The 20,947-nt window shown below is 37.8% G+C and overlaps 1 protein-coding gene across 7 annotated transcripts in view; it reads left to right on the forward strand.

The window, feature by feature from the left end:
• Positions 1 to 20,947, forward strand: part of ZBTB44 (zinc finger and BTB domain containing 44) — a 75,355-nt gene that overhangs the window by 40,063 nt on the left and 14,345 nt on the right. For all 7 annotated transcript variants that reach the window (XM_075564073.1, XM_075564076.1, XM_075564074.1 and 4 more), the window contains one exon: positions 16,051 to 16,135. In XM_075564073.1, the coding sequence (XP_075420188.1) occupies positions 16,051 to 16,135 (85 nt within the window). The remainder of the gene's footprint in view (positions 1 to 16,050; positions 16,136 to 20,947) is intronic.

Below are 20,947 nucleotides of genomic sequence, written 5' to 3' on the forward strand. Positions count from 1 at the left end.
GGGTTGCTGTTAGCCAAATCAATTTGATGGCAGTGCATCACAGTGAAAAAATTCACTGTGACCAGAGAGAACCTTCCCAGGCAACACCACTGGGTGCACAACTCACCTAGCAGGAAAAATGTGTACTCTCATCCACCCAGTGCAAATTCAGGTTTTTGGGGGGTACCCCCTCATACATATTTATGAGTGCATAACAAGTACACTATCTGCAAGGCCCAAGTAGACTTGGTTTTTATCTTAGTTGTTTTAAATACTTTAAAGTGAATAAAAAAATGGAACATTTACAGTAAAATATTTTAAGATAATTAACATGGTATTGATAATGTAGGGAGCTTGACTGGTCAGAAACAAGAGGCTTAGAATAGATTTACAGTTTAGGTGTCTTAGTTTGAATGAAGATAGAGTAAAAGGAAAGATAAAGAGACTTTACCTGATGAGATTGAATTTATGGATTGAGGGAATAGAAAGACCAAAAGTACTCTGGATTACTAGGAAAATGTAGTGGTTTACTATATTAACTGAATCCAAGATGATTTTTTCAGATTTTATTGCCCCTGAAATCCAAGTATATCTTACCATTATTTTTTTTCTTTCTTTAAGAAAATAATGTTGCTGTGAAGTTGGCTCTATCTCATGACGATCCATTTGTCTATGTAAATGTGTGTTCCATACAGCTTTCAGTGGCTGCTTTTTCACTAGGGAATTGCTGGGCCTTTCTTCTGAGGTACTAGGTGAATGAATACATACTTCCAACCTTGAAGTTTACAGCTGAGCACTTTAACTATTTGCATCACCCAGAGAGGGGGGGACTCCCTCTTCTTTATTCGTGATACAAAAAATAATGAAAAATTATAGGTAGTATTTTACAGTCTATTAAATACAATAACTGCAATATGAAAGTCAGTAAAAGGAGATGGTAACTCAGTTTTAACATATCAAAAAGACTAATTCTATCTGAATTATCCTTGGATTAAGTAATGTACCACAAAGCAGTTGAAAGGCCGGAATGGGAAGATTAGAACAAAAAAATTAACAATGTGAGACTTGGTTTGGTTTTTTGTTTTGTGTTTTTGGTTAAGCAGTAGCAGATTAGCTGTCAATAGGGGAAAATATATTTCTACCAGGAGCTCTGATGGCACAACCGTTTAGCGCTCAGTTGCTCACCCAGTAGTCAGTTGAAACCCACCTGCAGTGCTAGGGGAGAAAAGATCTGGCAATCTGCTCACATAAAGATTGCAAGCCAGGAAACCCTAGAAGACAGCTCTGTTCTGTCCTAAGGGCTACTATGAGTTGGAATCAACTCAACTATACAACATACTTGTATGCCAAAACCAAAAGACTGATGTTTGAGAAATAGCTGTACTCAGTGTTAGGAAGTGAGAAGAGAAACTCAAACTAAGAATAATAGGGAGAATTTCTCTAAAAGATGGAAAGATTGGAAAACCAGGAGGGCCATATTACTTTTGTTAATTTCTTGTGTTTTGACCCTAAATTAACCACTAAAAGTCATAGCTGTGAATACGGGCTGAGATACTTTTGAAGAATTTAAATGACCGTCCAAACCAAACCCACTGCCATAGAGTACATCCCAATTCATGATGATTTTATAGGGTACCCATAAGGTATGCAAGACGGAATCTTTTTTCTTTTTAAAAATTTATTGGGGCTCATACAATTCTTATCACAGTTCATACATATACATACATCAATTGTATAAAGCACATCTGTACAGTCTTTGCCCTAATCATTTTTTTCTCCTCTTTTCTTTTTTTACATTTTATTAGGGACTCATACAACTCTTATCACTATCCATACTTACATACATCAATTGTATAAAGCACATCCATACATTCCCTGCCCCAATCATTCTCAAGGCATTTGCTCTCCACTTAAGCCCCTTGCATCAGGTCCTCTTTTTTTTTCCCCCTCCCTCCCCTTTCCCCCCTCCCTCATGTGCCCTTGGTAATTTATACATCGTTATTTTGTCATATCTTGCCCTATCCGGAGTCTCCCTTCCCCCCTCTCTGCTGTCCCTCTCCCAGGGAAGAGGTCACATGTGGATCCTTGTAATCAGTTCCCCCTTTCCAACCCACTCACCCTCCACTCTCCCAGCATCGTCCCTCACACCCTTGGTCCTGAAGGTATCATCCACCCTGGATTCCCTGTACCTCCAACCCTCATATGTACCAGTGTACAGCCTCTGTCCTATCCAGGCCTGCAAGGTAGAATTCGGATCATGGTAGTTGGGGGGAGGAAGCATCCAGGATCTGGGGGAAAGCTGTGTTCTTCATCGGTACTACCTCGCACCCTAATTAACCCATCTCCTCTCCTAAACCCCTCTATGAGGGGATCTCCATTGGCCGACACTTGGGCCTTGGGTCTCCACTCTGCACTTCCCCCTTCATTTAATATGGTATATATATACATATACACATATATACACATACATACACACACTTATATCGTGTTTGTTTTTTTTTTGCATGATGCCTTATACCTGGTCCCTTGGCACCTCGTGATTGCACTGGCCGGTGTGCTTCTTCCATGTGGGCTTTTTTGCTTCTGAGCTAGATGGCCGCTTGTTCACCTTCAAACCTTTAAGACCCCAGACACTATCTCTTTTGATAGCCGGGCACCATCAGCTTTCTTCACCACATTTACTTGTTCACCCACTTTGACTCCAGCCGTTGTGTCGGGAGAGTGAGCATCATAGAGTTCCAAAAGACGGAATCTTTACAGGAATAGATTGCCACATCCTTATTCTGCGGACCACCAACCTTTCAGCAAGTAATTAAGCACTTTAACTCAGGGACCACAACTGTTAGGTGCCACAAGTCAGTTGTGACTCCTAGTCGCCTTATGAGCAGTAGAATGAGACGCTGCACCATCCTCACAATTGTTCTTATGTTTGAGCCCATTGTTGGAGCCACTGTGTCCATCCATCTTATTGATGGACCTTCCTCTTTTTCCCTGCCCTCTCTACCAAGCATTATGTCCTCCTCCAGGGACTGCGCTCTGCTGGCAACAAGTCTAAAGTACGTTAGGCCAATAAACTATCTCATCTTTCCATCCTTCTTTCTAAGGAGCATTCTGGCTGTACTTTTTCCAAAACATTTGTTTTTTCCTTTTGGCAGGCCATGGCAATTCCATTTTTTTTTAAACCAGGACAATAGCTTGTACACTAGTAATATCCAGACCTTTCACTATCACACACCTCCATATGTACTTTTTTTTTTTGTCACTGATGCATGTGTCTTAGGGTGCCTTCAAAGAAAAAGCCAAAGCGATGGCCTCAGAAGTGATCTAGTGCCAATCATTGCAAGGCAGTTCAGCTATGAAAGTTAGCGTGACTGGCTTTTGGGGAATTCTGAAGAAGTAATCTATCTCAGAAGACACAGAATGGTCACAGGAGCTTATTATGAAGAGGTTTTAAGAAAATTGAAAGCTGCATTGGTGTGATAAAGGCCAGGAAAGTTGCACTACGGAATTTTCCTCCCTATCATTACAATGCACTTGTTCATTCTGCAAGAGTTTTGTTGGAAAGCCTTACCTCATCCACGCCGTAGCCTTTATCTTGCCCCATCAGACTTCTCTATTCTCAAAACTCAGCACTTTTCAAAGGGACACAATTTGAGTTCCTTGAGAATGCTCGAACTGCTGGGTTTTGACATGGTATAAATTGAAGAACACAGAATTCTTTGGGGGAAGTGTTACAGAGATGGAAACGCTGTCTTCGCCAGTTATAGACCGAGGTAAAATGTCAAGAAACAATAGTTTCACATTTTGTTATTTTTAATAAATGTTTCCATGATTTGTAGTAATAATTTGACTTACACCCATTTTTTTCTTAGGATTTATTGACCATTAGTATATCTTTTATTTTTTATAAGTAGCTATTCACATTATGTGCCAGTTTTTAAAGTGGGTTTTTAATCTAAGCCTTTTTGTTGATAGGTTGTAGGCATATGGATAAATCTTAAACAGTTGCTTCAGTTAGCATGGAGTTGTTTTAATTTTTAGCTTTTAATAATAGCCATGGATTTGGTGAGGGGAGGGGTGAGGTATCTTATTTTTTCAACCTTTATCAACTTTGGAAACTCAAAGTCAAGGTTTAATGAACATTTTTGTATATAAATGGATAATTATAAGAGAAAATTGGCTATGTTATATTATCTTGTACTCTAGTGTAGTTCTTTTAAATTATCTTGGGGGTGGGGGCATGACAAAACTATAACACAAAATTTGCCATGTCATTTTTTATCATGTTAGGCAGTAATCTCCTCCATCCATTTCTTAATGTTTATATAATAATTCAAAGAACCTTAGTGCCCCCTAAGCAGTGATTCTCACTCTCCTCATGCTCCTGGTGAACTTAGGTCTCTATACCTTTTCCCATTGGAGGTATTTCACGCCAGTGGGGCTATGTAACATTTGCTCCTTTGTGACTGGTTTCACTTGGCATAATGTTATTAGGGTTATCCATGTGTCCATGTATGTGTCAGGACTTCATTTCATTTTTATCCTGTTTTTCAGCAAACCCTTGATGATTCTAGATTGAATCCAAGATAGCATGGTGTTATGTTTTATTTTTTCCCACCACACCAAGATTCCATCACCTCCTAGGACTAGGATAACCAGCCTGATAGTGAGAAGCAGATACCTATTCGGTAAATCTTCTTGGCCTGTCCTAATCACACTTCCAGACCTCTTTTGCAAGGCCTTTCCTATGCGTTTTAATGTGTGCACTCCAATTTAGAACCAGTAGAAAATGGAATTTTATTTCCTTAGGTGACCAAGTTTAGAAATTAAGATTTTTCCAGTTTTGTACCAGGACAGATTAAAATATTAGTGTTTATTCTCTTTTTGAAAGAAAAAAAAGTAAGAATGGAAAGATATTGACAATTGAGCCGTTATTAAACAAAATACAACATTATCTGGTTCTCACCCACATCTGGATTTACAAGGATAAATCAGGTGGGATAGGTTGATAGGGAAAACATAAGTGTCATTTGATTGTAAGCAAAACAAACAAAGGCACAGAGAGATGCTAATCATACACCAGTAATAAGTGCTGGGAGCAGCACAAGTAAGAAAAGGGAATGTGGTTTCAGATTAGAAGTATACAGAGTTCTCCTTTGAAAAGCGAGTGAATCATCAGGATAGTAGAATATTGTGTAATTGGTTTTTGATGATTTTTTTTAATACTGTGATTCACCAAGAAACAAAAAATAAATTGTATTTATTTAGGAGTCCTGGTGGCACTGTGGTTAAAACACTTGGCTACTACTCAAAAAGCCGGAGGTTCCAACCTGCCACTGCTCCTCCGAAGGGTGTGGCAGGCTGACTGGAAAGATAGCAGTTTTGGAAACCCAGTGGACAGTTTCACTCTCTTCCTGGGATGCTGTGAGTTGGGTGGTATTTTTATTTCACAAGGCAATGCAACATGGAACCCTTTCATAAAATTTTAAGCACATATTATAAAATATGTTTGGATGCCTTAGAAGAGATTAGATTAAACTATGGAACTCTCATGTGGAAATTTTTTCCTAATGTTAGCTAATTTAAATGTTCCTGAGGAAAAAAATCAAGTATTCTATACAATCACATCGGAGGAAATTTTATCATGTCTATCAATGACTGACATTTACTAAATATATTGTAGTGCTGGTGGATAAGCTCTTATCCAGCTATAGTTAGTATGTTTTAACACTCATTGAAATTTACATCCATTCTTCACCTGTTGACATGGTTAGGTTCTAAAGACTGGGTTATTATGCAGAATTTGGTGCTATATGAAAATGAAGGGTACCTACTTTGGATCACAAAAGCTAGATGATGTACCACATCATTATGTAGCTACCAAATTATATCATTACAAAACTGCCAAATCAATGAGAATCATAATCCAGCCAAGTTGACACGTAACTTTAGCCATTACAACTATCTTGACTCTTATCTCACCTCTTTGGGGTTTGTTACTACTACACATACTTCATTAATGTTGGATAGTAGGATAGTTAGTGTTGTAAATACAACATGGCATCTTACAAGATAGTCAATAAGTGAAGAATGGGTGTATTTGTGTGGATGTATTGTGTTAAATGGAAAAGACTTTAGGAGCGCAGGTTGTTTATTTGGTGCAACTCAACTTAATTGTGTACATGAAGAAATCGGCAGAATTCAGTTACCCAATGAGTAAACAAGGTAGGTGGTTTGTCTCTGTCTTCCCATTAAGACCAACTAAAGGTCTAGGTGTTTAAAAACAATCTGTAAAAAAAAGTTTCAACGGCTGAAATGAAGGTGGGAAATAGCAAGTTAAATTTAGGAAGATAACCTGAACCCTAAGCTTTGCCTTTAGGACATTTGCTTAAACAGCATAGACTTTGATTCATCATCTCAGAGTGGGAAATAAAATCAAAGGTCCCAAGACATGTCAAAATTTTTAAAGTCTTAAATAGCTCCACATATTATCTAGAAGGCTATCCCACCAGATAAAGATGCTACACTCCTAATTCCCTTTGGCAGTAGACAGACCAAAAGAATGCCTTGTGAGGCCATGACTGTAGGTAAGACCTGCTATAGAGTAACCTCTTGTTTTTACTTAGTGTGAATAGGCCAAGGAATCTCATACAATAAATTTGTTTTGGCGTGGTCCCTGTCGGATTGTGCTCCTCCAGGAATCTAGCAAAAGCACATCTAGAGCTTGGGAATAGTATATGTTGATTTCTAACCTCAGCATATCCTTGAAAAATAATGTTTAAGGACAATAACCACTGTCAAAAATAACCAAAGAAACAAAGACAAGTGAAAACGTAGCAAGGTAAAAACAAAAATCAGAACAGGTAGCAGAAACCAGTTGGCAAGAGTTTTCAGACAGAAACAAAAAGTGCTGACTATGTTTAAAGAAGGAAGAAAATTGAAGAGAACTTGTAGAGAAGAGAAATTGCAAACTCTTGTCCAAGTTCAGGGCTAGTGTCATGGAGTCAATGCCAACTCAGTGTAACCCGATAGAACAGGGAGACCTGTCTTGAGTTTTCAAGACTTTACTCTCATGGGAGTAGAAAGCCCCATCTTTCTCCAGAGGACTAGCAGGTGGTTTCCAACTGCTGACCTTGCATTTAGCAGCCCAACTCGTAATCACTACACCACCATGACTCAGCTAGAAAGTCTCATAGGTAGCAAAAGTTTTAAACACTTAATGTTTTAGCATTGTATTGGACTAAAGGAAGAACTGATGAGTCAGAAGATACTACCTGAGATTATAGTGCAGAAGAGGATAAGAGTTGTGGAAGAAACAGTGAAAAAATATAGCATAGAAATTTTATACCAGTCATAAAAGGAGAATAGCTGTTCTTAGGTGCCATCAAGTACAGCACAATGAACACCCCTGGTCCGTCCTGTGTCATCCTCACAATTATTCATTGGAGCCCATTATTGTAGTCACTGTGTCATTCCATCATGTTGAGGGTCTTCCTCTTTTTCACTGCCCCTCAACCCAGCATGATAGCCTTCTGCAGGGCCTGGTTTCTGGACAACATACCCAAAGTATGTGAGACTTGTCTCACCATCCCTGCCTCTCAGTCGCATTCTGGCAATACTTCTTCATTGACAGATTTGTTCTTTTGACAGTCCATGGTACTCTCAGTGTTCTTCACCTGCCGCATAATTGAACGCATTGATCCTTCAGCCTTCCTTATTCAGTGTCCAACTTTCACAAGGATATGAGATAGTTAAAAATATCATGGCTTGAGTCTGACTCCTCTATGTAATAACTTCCTGCTTTTCAACCCTTTAAAGGGATCTTGAGCAACAGATTTACCCAATGTGATGCATTCTTTGCTCTTTTGATTGCTGCCCCCATGAGTATTGATTGTACATCCAAGCAAGACAAAAGCCTTGGCAACTTCAGTCTTTTCTCATCATGATGTTACCTCTTGGTTTAGTTGTGAGGATATTGGTTTTCTTTACATTGAGTTGTAATCCACACTGAAGGCTGTGATCCTTGATCTTCATCAGCAAATGACATCAATCTTCACTGTCTGCTGGCCAGGTTATGCCAACTGCATAGCTCAGGTTGTTAATTAGCCATCCTCCAATCCTGTTACCACATTCTTCAAGTAATTCAACTTGTCTGATGATTTCTTCAGCTTACAGATTGAGTAAGTATGTGAGAGGATACAATCCTGACACACCTTTTATTGGTCCTAAACCATGCAGTGTTCACTTACTCTGTTCATACAACTACCTCTTTGATCCATGTATAGGTTCCGCATGAGAACAGTGAATTCTGGAATTAACATTCTTCAAAGCTATTTGTAGTTTTTTATGATCCATACAGTCAGATGCTTTGTCATAGTCAGTAAAACACAAGTAAACATCTTTTTAGTATTCTTTGCTTTCTGCCAAGATCCATCTGATAACAACAGTGATATGCCTTGGTCCACATACTCTTCTGAATTGGCCTGACCTCTAGCAGCTCCTTGTCGGTGTACTGCTACAATGGTTGTTGGGATGATCTTGTTGGGGAGGATCTTCTGCAGAATTTTACTTGCATGTGATATTTATTTCATAATTTGAGCATTGTGTCACCTTTCTTTGGAATGGGTGTAAATACAGATCTCTTCCATCAGTTAGACAAGTAGCTATCTTCCCAATTTCCTTGCATAGATGAGTGGTCCCAGTGCTTTACCAGCTCATTGGGACATTTCAGTTGATCGTCCAATTCTTGGACCCTTGTTCTTGGCCAGTGCCCCTCTGCGCAGCTTGAACTTCTTCCTTCAGCACCATTGGTTCTTGTTCATGTGCTGCCACCTGAAATGGTGGAATGTTGACTAGTTCTTTTTGGTACAGTGACTGAATAGTTACTCGATCTTTTGATGCTTTCTGCAACCTTAGATATATTATTCAAAAAATCTTTCACTGTTGAAACTCGAGTCTTGATTTTTTTTAAAATTTTTTTTTTAGTTCTCTCAGTTTAAGAAATATTGGGTCGTCTTCCCTTTTGATTTTCTAACAACCTAGTTATGCACATTTCATTATTTTTTATGTTGTCTTCTAGAGCTGCTCCTTGAAATTCTCAGATCATCTCTTTTACTTCATTATTTCCATTGTCTTTAGCTACTCTATGATTAAGTTTCAGAGTCTCCTCTGAGATCCAGTCTTTCTCCTTTTTATTGACCTTTTTCTTTCTTCATTTATAATGTACTTGATGTCATTCCTTATCTCCTCAGGTCTTAATATCAGTAATATTCAGTGGCTCAAATCTGTTATTGAGATGTTCCCAAGATTCATATGGGATATACACAAGGTCATATTTTGACTCTCATTGACTTAATTAATATTCTTCAGCCTCAACCTGAACGTGCATGGGAGCAATGAGTGTTCTGTTCCACAGTCCGCTCCTGGCCTCATTTTTAAAAAAATCACTTTATTAGGGGCTTGCACAGCTCTTATCACAATCCATCCATCCATGTGTCAAGCACGTGTACATTTGATGCCATCATCATTCTCAAAACATTTTCTTTCTACATGAGCCCTTGATTCATCTCCTCATTTTTCCCCACCCTCCATCCCTCATGAATCCTTGATAATTTATAAATTATTATTTTGTCATGTCTTATACTGACCAATGTTTCCCTTCACCCACTTTTCTGTTGTCCGTCCCCCTGGGTTATATGTACATCATTGTGATCAGTTCCCCTGTTCCCTCCCCCCTCCCCGTCTCCCCCACTTTCCCCTTACCCTCCTGGTATTGCTACTCTCACTATTGGTCCTAAGGGGTTTATTTGTCCTGGATTCCCTGTGTTTTCAGCTCTTATCTGTACCAGTGTACATCCTCTGGTCTAGCTTGATTTGAAGGTAGAATTGGGGTTACAATAGTGAGGGGAGGAAGCATTAAAGAAGTAGAGGAAATTTGTGTTTCAGTACTGCTATACTGTACCCTGACTGGCTCATCTCCCCCACGACTCTTCTGTAAGGGGATGTCCAATTGCCTACAGATGGGCTTTGAGTCTCCACTCCATACTCCCCCTCATTCACAGTGATATAATTTTTTTGTTCTGGGTCTTTGATGTCTTCATGATTAGACAGGCTGGCGTGCTTCTTCCATGTGGGCTTTGTTGCTTCTCACCCTTGATAATTTATAAATTACTCTTTATTTTTTCATGTCTTACACTGACCGATGTCTCCCTTTACCCATTTTTCTGTTGTCCGTCCCCCTGGGAGGGGGTTATGTAGATCACTTGATCAGTTCCCCCTCTTTCCCTCCTGGTATCACTACTCTCATTATCAGTCCTGAGGGGTTGATCTTTCCTGGATTTCCTTTGTTTCCAGCTCTTATCTATACCGTGTAAATCTGGTCTAGCCAGATTTGTAAGGTAGAATTGGAGTCATGATGGGGGGTGGGGGAAGGAAGCATTAAAGAACTAGAGGAAAGTTGTATGTTTCATCTGTGCTCTACTGCACCCTGACTGTCTCTTCCTGTGACCCTTCTGTAAGGGGATGTTCAATTTTTTACAGATAGACTTTGGGGTCCACTCCACACTCCCCCTCATTCACATTGATCTGATTTTTTGTTTTGGGTCTTTGATGCCTGATACCTGATCCCATAAACACCTCATGATCACATAGACTGGTGTGCTTCTTCCATGTGGACTTTGTTGCTTCTCAGCTTGCTCATCTTCAAGCCTTTAAGACCCCAAGATGCTATATCTTTTGATAGCCGAGCATCATCAGCTTTCTTCACCACATTTCCTTATGCTCCCATTTTGTTTTCGGTGATCATGTTGGGAAGCTAACCATCACGGGATGCCTGGGCTCATTTTGTAACTGCTGATATTGAGCTACTCCTTCATCTCTTCTCAAAGATGTAGTCCATTTTTTTGTTTGTTTTTTTCATCTGAAGAAGTTCATGTGTCTAATTGGAAAAAGGTATTTGTTATGAATGTCACTGGTCTTGCAAAATTCTATCATATGAGCTCCAGCTTTGTTTCTATCGCTAAAACCATGTTTTCTAACTACTGTTCTTTGTCTCCAGTGTTTGCATTGCATTAACCAATAGTTGTCAGTGCATCTTGATTGCATGTTTGCTCAATTTTGGACTGAAGATATTGGTGGAAATCTTCCATTTCTGCATCACTAGCTTTTGGTACATAAATTTGAATAATCTTAGTGATTGGATTTCCTTGAAGGCAGATAGATATAATCCTGTCACAGGCAGCATTGTACTTCAAGATAGACCTTGAAATGTTCATTCAGAGAGACTCCTTGATTGTGTCACTGCCAGCATAGTAATCATATGATTTTCTGATTCAAAATGGTTAATACTATTCCATTTCATCTCAGTAGTATCTAGGATATCTATATGTATTCTATTTCATTTTTGACAACTTCCAAATTTCCTAGATTCATACTTCATAGAATCCAAGTTCTAATTATTAGTATATTTTTGCAGCTGTTTGTCTCATTTTGAGCCATTCCCCATCAGCAAATGAAGGTCCCAAAGGCTTTCCTCCCATAGCCTTTACTCCCTTCATGTCATTATGATTGACTTTACACTGAGAAGGCAGCTCTTCCTCAATCATATTTTGAGTGTCTTCTGACCTAAAGGGCTCGTCTTCTGGCACTCCTCTTTCTTTTCATTGGGCCTTTAGTGTCTGACATTGTTTTCATGCTGTGCGTAAGGTTTTCAGTGGCAAATTTCTCCAAAGTGACCTGGTTTCTTCATAGTTTGTTCATTGTCTGGAAGCTCCACTGAAACCTCTTTCTTCTGGATGACCCTGCTGGCATGTGGAATCCCAGTGACAACGCTTCCAGCTTCACTGCAGCACATCAACCACCACAGTACAGCAGACGTTGTGGAGAAGAAAAGAATGAGGGTTTTCCTAAGTTCATGAAAGGTACCAGTTCATAGATTAGAGACTAGCCAAGAAATACAAATCTAAATATATAGAAAACATATAAAATAAACGAAAACAGAAAATGGCAGTTATCTTCAAAAGAACTTAATAATTGGAATGATATCCTTGATATTTTAAAAATAACTGTCAATATAGATTTCTACATACAGTGAGTGTCTTAAAGAAGGTACCGTGTATAAGTCAAGTTTTTCAGCACATTTTTAATGCAGTTTTGTGGTAAAATTAGGTGCCTCGGCTGATATTCAGGTTGGCTTTTATACTCGAGTGTATATGGTAATAGTTATTTTCAAGATAGAAAATTCACATCAGCAAATAATTGCTAAAGAAAACTCTTTAAGGTGAACTTCAGGAAGAAGTCAGCCTAGGAGGAAGGTCTAATACAAGAAGGAAAGAAGTGAATGAATATTACTTTTTAGAAAAAGTCTAGTGGAGCTTAATCAAAGTAAAGTATCAGATTATTTCTAAGTTGTACGTTTGTTGGGAGTAGGTGGGAAATGAAGTTTAAATATTCTAATATCTTTTTGTTATCCAGGAGGAAGTAAAGGTTTTAATTAGACTTTGATGACGTGCTATAATTTCTAATGTGACTAACCATCAAAAGTTAATAGGAAAGTTGTAATAATTGTTATCGCTTATACCGTCAACAAGTTGATTCAGAAATGTGTACAGAAATGGAAAGGACCAAGAATAACCAAGATTCTCATTAAGCAAATGAAGATAAAGGGACTTGCTTTACCTTGATATAAGGATTCCTTATATAATTGTAGCTAAAAATTGACATTAATGTAAGTAAGTCCCAGTCGATAGGATTAATCTCCTGGAAACAGGTCTATACACTTAACTTTCACTTGATATGTGGCACGTGAAGGGTAAAACAGACTTCAATAAGCATGTTGGATATAATGAATCATAAAATCAATTCCAGATCGTGACAGACAACAGAAAAGTGGCTGAAGGGAGACAGCGGATGGTGTAAGATAGGACAAAATAATAATTTCTAAATTATCAAGGGTTCATGAGGGAGTGGGAAGGGAGGGAGAAAAATGAGCTGATACCAAGGGCTCAAGTAGAGAGCAAGTATTTTGAGAATGATGATGGCAGCATATGTACAAATGTGTTTGACAAAATGGCTGTATGTATGGATTGTGATAAGAGTTGTACAAGCCCCCAATAAAATGATTTTTTTAATTCCAGATCAATTTGAAAGAAAATCTGAATGGAAAAAAACCATTGATCTTTCTTAAGTTAATTTGAGATGTGAGATTTTAAAAAAATGAATAAAAATTAGAAACTATGGTAGAAAAAAATTCATCAATTCTGTACCATTTTTACTTTTTATCATTTTATTGGGAGCTCTTGGTAACATAACACTCTATAGTTAAATCACATCAACTGATATTGTACAAGTGTTACTACATTACATTTCAAATCATTTTATTTCCTCTTGATCTCCTTGATATTAGCTCCTCTCTATCCCTTTCACCACCCCCACCCCCAAACCTTTTTTTTGCCGCATCCCACACTGTCAAATATATACATTTATGAACAGTTCTGTTGTTTGCTCCCCTCAAGTGGAATTATACAGTCATCAATGCTATCAGCTGCTCCTTCTCCCTTCCCCTCTCCCCTCACTTCCCGTTCCATCAGGGAACCATTACTCCTGTTACTATTTCTGAAGCATTATCTCTCTTAGCTTTCATGTATCAAATGATCTTAATTATACAAATGAACATACACAAATCTAACATGATTAATGAAGGAAAACAAAACTATAAAAGTAAAGGGAAGAAATATTAAAGAACTAGAGACTAGATATGTACTTCATCAATGCTATACTGCACCCTGGATTTATCATCCGTACCATGTGGTCCTTCTGAGAGGGACAATTCAGCACCCCCCTTTTTAAAGTCATTTTATTGGGGGCTCCTACAACTCTTATCACAATGCATACATACATCCATTGTGTCAAGCACATTTATACATATGTTGCCATCATCATTCTCAAAACATTTGCTTTCTACTTGAGCCCTTGGTGTCATCAGCTCCTCATTTTACACTCCACCCTCCCCCATGAACCCTTGATAATTTATAAATTATTATTTTGTCATATCTTACACCATCCGACATCTCCCTTTACCCATCCGTCCTATTTTTAAATGTGCGATTATCAACAACCAGGAAAGAAACCATAAGAGGTGGAAGATACATGTATAACATGGCTATGTAAAGAGTTCTTAAAATGAAAAAGCAGACAATTAATAGTAATATATAAACAGACATTTCAAAGCAGAAGGTTCAATAAATACATGTAAAGTTACTCAACTTCAATAACAAAGCAAAGTAAATACAAACCACAGTGAAATATTACATACCCACCAGATTGGCATTAAAAAATGATATTGTCGTGTTTGTGAGGATGTAAAGAAAAAATAACTTGTACAAGCCTGGTAATATTTTAAGTGTAGTACAATCACTTTGGAAAACTGTTCAGAATTTTCTGGTAAAGTTGAAGAATCGCATATTTTAAGACTAGCAATTTCACTCCTAAGTGTATATTGTAGCACAAAAGTGTGTATGTGAGCATTCAGTTACTTTTGCAAAAATATAACAGTACTGATCATAACAACCTAAGACTCAAATATTCATTAAGAGTAAAATGGGTGCAGTACAGCACTGATGAAACATACAACTTCCCTCTAGTTAATGCTTCCTACCCTCCACTAGCATGATCCCAATTCTACCTTACAAATCTGGCTAGACCAGTACATGTACACTGGTACAGAGAAGAGCTGGAAACACAGGGAATCCAGAACAGATAAACCCCTCAGGACCAATAATGAGAGTAGCATAACCAGAGGGGAAGGTGGGGTAGAAAGGCGGAACTGATCACAATGATCTACATATAACCCCCTCCCTGGGGGACGGACAACAGAAAAGTAGGTGAAAGGAGACAACGGTCAATGTAAGACATGAAAAAGTAATAATTTATAAATTATCAAGGGTTCATGAGGGAGAGAGGGTGAGGGAGGGAGGGGGAAGATGAGGTGATACTCAAGTAGAAAGAAAATCTTTTGAGAATGACAATGGCAACAAGTGTACAAATGTGCTTGACACAGTGGATGTATGTATGGATTGTGATAAGAGTTGTAGGAGCCCCCAGTAAAATGATTTTTTAAGTAAAATGGATAAATTATTACTCATACACAACAGTGATATGATCAAGCTTCCCCTACCTGTGAGATACTTGGATGAATCTACAACATTGAAGCAAGACTAAGAATGCATACAATATAAATCCATTTAAATAAGTTAAATTCAGTGAAGTTTCTTCTGACTCAGACGTAAGCTGTTTAGGCCAGGGTCAGCAAACTTTACCTTACAGGGTCAGTTAGAAATATTTTAGTCTTTGTATGGTTTCTCTTGTGACCACAGCTACTCAATTCTGCAACTGTAGTTGAAAGCAGCTCTAGGCTGTGCTTGGCTATGTTCTAATGAAAACCGTCCCTTAGTTTGTGGGCACATATATGTGAAATAAAGCTAATTTTTTTAAAGGAGGATGATTGTCATAAAAGGGATGATGCTACATATTAGGGGAGTGGAGGGGTTATGATGAGAAAAGAATAAATGACTTCTAGGATAGTGACAATTTTCTCTTTTTTTGCTTGATAGCTCTCAATTTCTTAAATTACATCACAAAGGGTATATTTCACAATAAAGCAAGTTTTTAAAATTGTCTTTCCTGTAAGTTGTGAGACTTATTTCTAATTGATCTTTGTAGTTTAGAGTGGTCTTGTTCTGCTTGTTTTCTGAAATGTATCAAATATTTCTAAAAGAATATAAGAAGTAATGTAAGGCTCTTGTCTTATATGTGATTTCTTTTAAGATCCCAGAAGGTAACACTCTAAAACACTATATAACATCACGTCTGGCAAATAATTCAAGATATACAAGGGGGCTTCTAAATGTTTTTTTTTGGGGGGGGGATGTGGAATTGAAAGATAGTGGGGTTTTTTCCCCTTCAAACTTTTGATGCCCTACATTAGGATGTGTTTGTGGCTTGGAGATGAATCTGGTGATTAATTTCTGGTCTTTATTTACACAAAGCACTGACAGTGTCCATTTTTATTTACAGGCTCAGTAGATGAAGGTGTCACCGAGGGGTTACCAACACTTCAGAGCACTTCTAGCACTAATGTCCATGCAGATGATGATGACCGGTTAGTACTAACATCGTATGTACTTATCTTGTAAGGGTCATGCTTATAACTCTAAATTAGAACATTTTGAATTTAGGGATTTCTGGGATTTATAGGAGAATTTTTTTTATGGAACTGAGCTATTGTACACTTTCTGGTGTATTTAAGTAGTAGCATTATAAATTAGATATATTAAATAGTGTATCAGGTCAGTAAACTGAAACACGGGACAATTCCAGCCCATTACCTATCTTTGTACATTTTTAATTTATTCATTTTACTGTGGGATGGGGGCTGAGGAGAATCCTGCGATGCATCTGTAGAGTGGGAGCTGAAGGGATACCTGGGGCTGTCATTTGTTTGGGACTTTCTTTATCACCTGGGTGGTCATTTGACTGAGCTAAAGCTCAAAAGTAATGTATGCAACCTTTAAGTGTCCTTTTGTCTCTTTTTGATTTATTTATTGCCCACTCCCTTCTCTCTGGCCTCCTTCTAACCATAAAAGTCTGCTTCTTTTACTGTGAAAAGCACTATGTCTGATTTTTCTTTTACCATACTGATCTCATGGTATATTTGTCTTCATGAGAGTCGCTAACTTTGCTGAGGATAACATTTCCAAATTAGCCCACGCTGTGAGCTGTCTGACAGCTAGCACACTGAACTCTAGGGGTGCATAGTGCTCCATTGCAGGTGCTCACTCGTGTCTGCCTGTCACTCCACACACCTGCGTTCTGGCTGTTTGCATCTTTCTGCTGTTGCTGCACCCGAGCGTACATATTTCTGTTTGTGTTTTCTTTGGGGGGTAAGTGCTAAGTAAAGTTTGCTGAGTCGTCCTGTGCTTCATGCACATTTGTTTAAAGATCCACTTTTCATAGTGGCTGCACACTTCAGCAGCCCACCAGAGAATTTTCAGAATGAGGGTTCCAATCACTCAACATCATGTCCAATGTTTGTTATTTTCTGTTTTTGATATATTTTTTTTAATTTGCTATCAGTGGATGTGTGAGATGGTACCTCATCATAGTTTCAATTTGCATTTCTCTTAATAGCAAGTGATTGTAAGCCTTCGTGTTTGTTGCCTTCCCTGACAATCATTTTTGATGAATTGTCTGTTCATGTCTTTTAATTGGATCATTCATATTTTTCTTATTGATGATGATGTACTTTTCTATAAATTTTAGATATTAGCCCTTTATCTGTTAAATCATTGCCAAAAATTATTCCATAGTATATAGATTCTCCTTTTACTCTTTAATGTACATACGGGTCCTATTTTTAGACCTCTATTTTGTCTTCTGTAGTAATGGGTGTTTTTTTATTGTGTTGATACTGTATTTATAGCTTATATTAAAGCTCTTAAGTCCCGTTTATAAGTGTTATAATTCTTTAGTTTACATTAAGTCTTTAAATCATCTTTTTTGCTTTTTTCTGTGATGGTAGGTATGGATCCTGTTTCATTTTGCAGATGGATGTCTGACTTTTTTCAACACCACTTATTAAAAGGACTATTTCTTCCCCATTTTATGCATTTCAGTCCTTTATCAAAAATCAGGTGTTTCTAGGTGCTTGGTCTTGTTTCTAGGTTCTCTATTCTTGATAGGAAAATTCTGATTCAGCGATGCTGCATATCTTGTTGCACTGATACCATGTTATAACTACTGTAGCAATATAGGAAGTTTTAGTTTTTCTGTTTCTTTGAACAATAGGGCTAGGATTTGCATCAGAATTGCATTATATTTATAGATTGTTTCAGGTTTGCCTCCCTTGGCTTCTTGTCGTAGTGTTTTGTAATTTATTTCTAAGTATTTCATTGTTGGGTGGCTATTATAAATGTTACTTTTTTCAAATTTCCTTTTCAGAGTTTTCTTCCTTAATATACAGGGATCCTATTAATTTTTGTATGTTTATCTTATACCCTGCTACATTGCCAAATTTTTCAATCAGTTCCAGCAAATTTCCTATCAAATCTACTATATATAAAATCATGTCATTTGCAAACAATTTTATTACTTCTTTGTGATCTGGATGCCTTTTATTTCTTTGTGATGTCTAATAGTTTGACTAGGATTTCCAGACTATATTGAATAAAAGTGGTGATAAAAGGGCATCCCTGTCTGTTACCCATTCAGAGGGAGAAGGCTTTTAGTTTCTTGCCATTGGTTTCGTGTATATGCCATTTAGTACATTGAGGAATTTCCCTTCTGTTATGGAATGCTTTTATCAAAAAGGATGTTGGATTTTTGTCAAATGCCCTTTCTGCATCAATTAATATAATCAAAGAGTACTTTTCTTTGGATTTATTTATATGGTAGATTGCCTAGATTATTTTACTAATATTGAAAAACATCCCTACATACCTAACAAATCCATTTGATCATGATATAATTTTAAAAAATGATTTTTATCAATCTGTGGTAAATTTGTACTGTATAGGTAATGTGCTTCTAGAAATTTGTCCATTTCTCCTCCATTTTAAAATTTACTGTAGTCCTTCATAATGTTGTGATTACCTTTGTTTATTGTGGTTAGTTCTGTTGTTATGACACCCATTTCATTTATTATTCATAATATTTACCTCTTGTTAAATTTGCCAGAGAGTTGTCTGTTTTCTTAATTCTTTTAAAGTAACAACTTCTTTTCTTACTGGTTTTTTTCCCATTGTTTTTTTTACATATATTTATTTCTGTTCTTTACTGTTTGTTTCTATCAAGTGTCCAAGGATTTATTTTGCTGCTCTTATTCTACTTGTAGATATCAGATTAAGATGTTGATTTGGGTTCCTTTTATTTCTTATTTTTATGTATGCACTTATTTCTATGAATGGCCTTCTGCATGCTGCTTTTGCTTCACTCATTGTCCTAAAGATTTTTGTATATTGTACTTTATACTCATTTGGGTTTTTTTTGTATTTTTTATCATTTTATTAGGGGCTCATACAACTCATCACAATCCATACAACATCAATTGTGCAGAGCACATTTTTACATTCGGTATCCTCATCATTCTCCAAACATTTGCTCTCCACTTAAGCCCCTGGCATCAGCTCCTCATTTTAACCCCCTCCCTCATGAACCCTTGATAATATATAAATTACTATTTTATCATATCATACTGTCTGATGCCTCCCTTCACCCACTTTTCTGTTGTCCACCCCCCAGGAAGGAGGTTATATGTAGATCCCTGTATTCTCTTTCCCCTTTCTACCCCACCCTCCCAGTATTGCCTCTCTCAGCACTGGTCCTGAAGGAATCATCCGTCCTGTATTCCCTGTGTTTCCAGTTCTTATCTGTTCTAGCCGAATTCGTAAGGTAGAATTGGGATCATGATTGGGGTTGGTGGGGAAGCATTTAGGAAGTAGAGGAAAGTTGTAGGTTTCATCGTTGCTACACTGCACCCTGACTGGCTCGTCCCCTCAACCTTTCCGTAAGGGGATGTCCAGTTGCCTACAGATATGGGCTTTAGGTCCCTACTCTGCACTCCCCCCTCATTCGGCACCTCGTGATCACACAGGCTGGTGTGCTTCTTCCATGTGGGCTTTGTTGCTTCTGAGCTAGATGGCTGCTTTTTTACCGTCAAACCTTTAAGACCCCAGATGCTATATTTTTTGATAGCCCGGACACCATCAGCTTTCTTCACCACATTTGCTTATGCACCCACTTTGTCTTCAGCGATTATGCCGGGAAGGTGAGCATCATGGAATGCCAGTTTAATAGAACAAAGTATTCTTGCATTGAGGGAGTACTTGAGTGGAGGCCCAATGTCCATCTGCTGCCTTAATACTAAACCTATAAATATCTGCACATAGATCTATCTCCCCATCCTCATATATAAATATATGTACATGCCTTTATTTAGACCTCTATAAATGCCCTTTTTTTTGTTGTTGTTGTTGTTGTGTGTTTTTTTGCTGTATATCAGTAGTATGTATTTTTATTTTCAGGCGTCCAAATATCCCTTTAATGTAGATCGTATGTAGTATTGTGTGTGTGTGTGTTATTGTTTGAAGTGAACTTGTTAGTCACAAGACTCCAAGTCCACATCAGTATCACTTTCCTCCTTTTTTCTTTAAGCCCCTCAGACCACTGTTAAGGTATAAATGCCCTTCGTATGGCTGTGTTTTTTCTGGAAGTATATTTGTAAATAGTTTTATTAGAAGATAACCCTGCTCATTTGTTTGTATATTCTGTGGGCCCTTTTGCACTAAGTTGGCAGCATTCAATAATTGCAACCGAGTATGACACACAAGACCAAAAATATTTGTCTGACCTGCAACAAGAAATCTTTGCTAAACCCTGATCTATATACTCCTTCATACTTGGGAATCCAAGTTGTTATCTCCACATTGGCGCTGCCAACTTAATATTTGATATTTCTACATACATATACAAGGGACCTTTTAGATATAGTAAAAACAGAATTTTTGATTTCTAAACCCCCCCCCCCCCTCCAAATCCTGCTCCTCCATCTTTTCCATTTCATTTCAGTCAACAGAATTGTTATCCATTCCAATTTGTGCCACCAATTTAATCCAACCAAAGCCTCTGGAAATTATTCTTGATCATCCTTTCCCGCAGCACTTCCCATTCTCCCCCATGTTTAATTCTTCAGCAAATACTGCCCATTCTTCCTCCCAAACATACTTAATCTGTCTATTTTTACCCCTTCTGTATTACAGCTGCTCAAATGCAGATCACTACCTTTTTGGTTTTTGTCTTGATTATTGCCAACGTCTACAAACTAACTTCATTTCATCCCTCCCTGCTCCAGGTCCATTCCCTGCACAGCAGGCAACATGATATTTCTAACAAAGTCGGGAGGATATTGATTTGTAAA

Source organism: Tenrec ecaudatus, chromosome 12, assembly GCF_050624435.1.
Source record: "Tenrec ecaudatus isolate mTenEca1 chromosome 12, mTenEca1.hap1, whole genome shotgun sequence".
Lineage (NCBI taxonomy): Eukaryota > Metazoa > Chordata > Mammalia > Afrosoricida > Tenrecidae > Tenrec > Tenrec ecaudatus.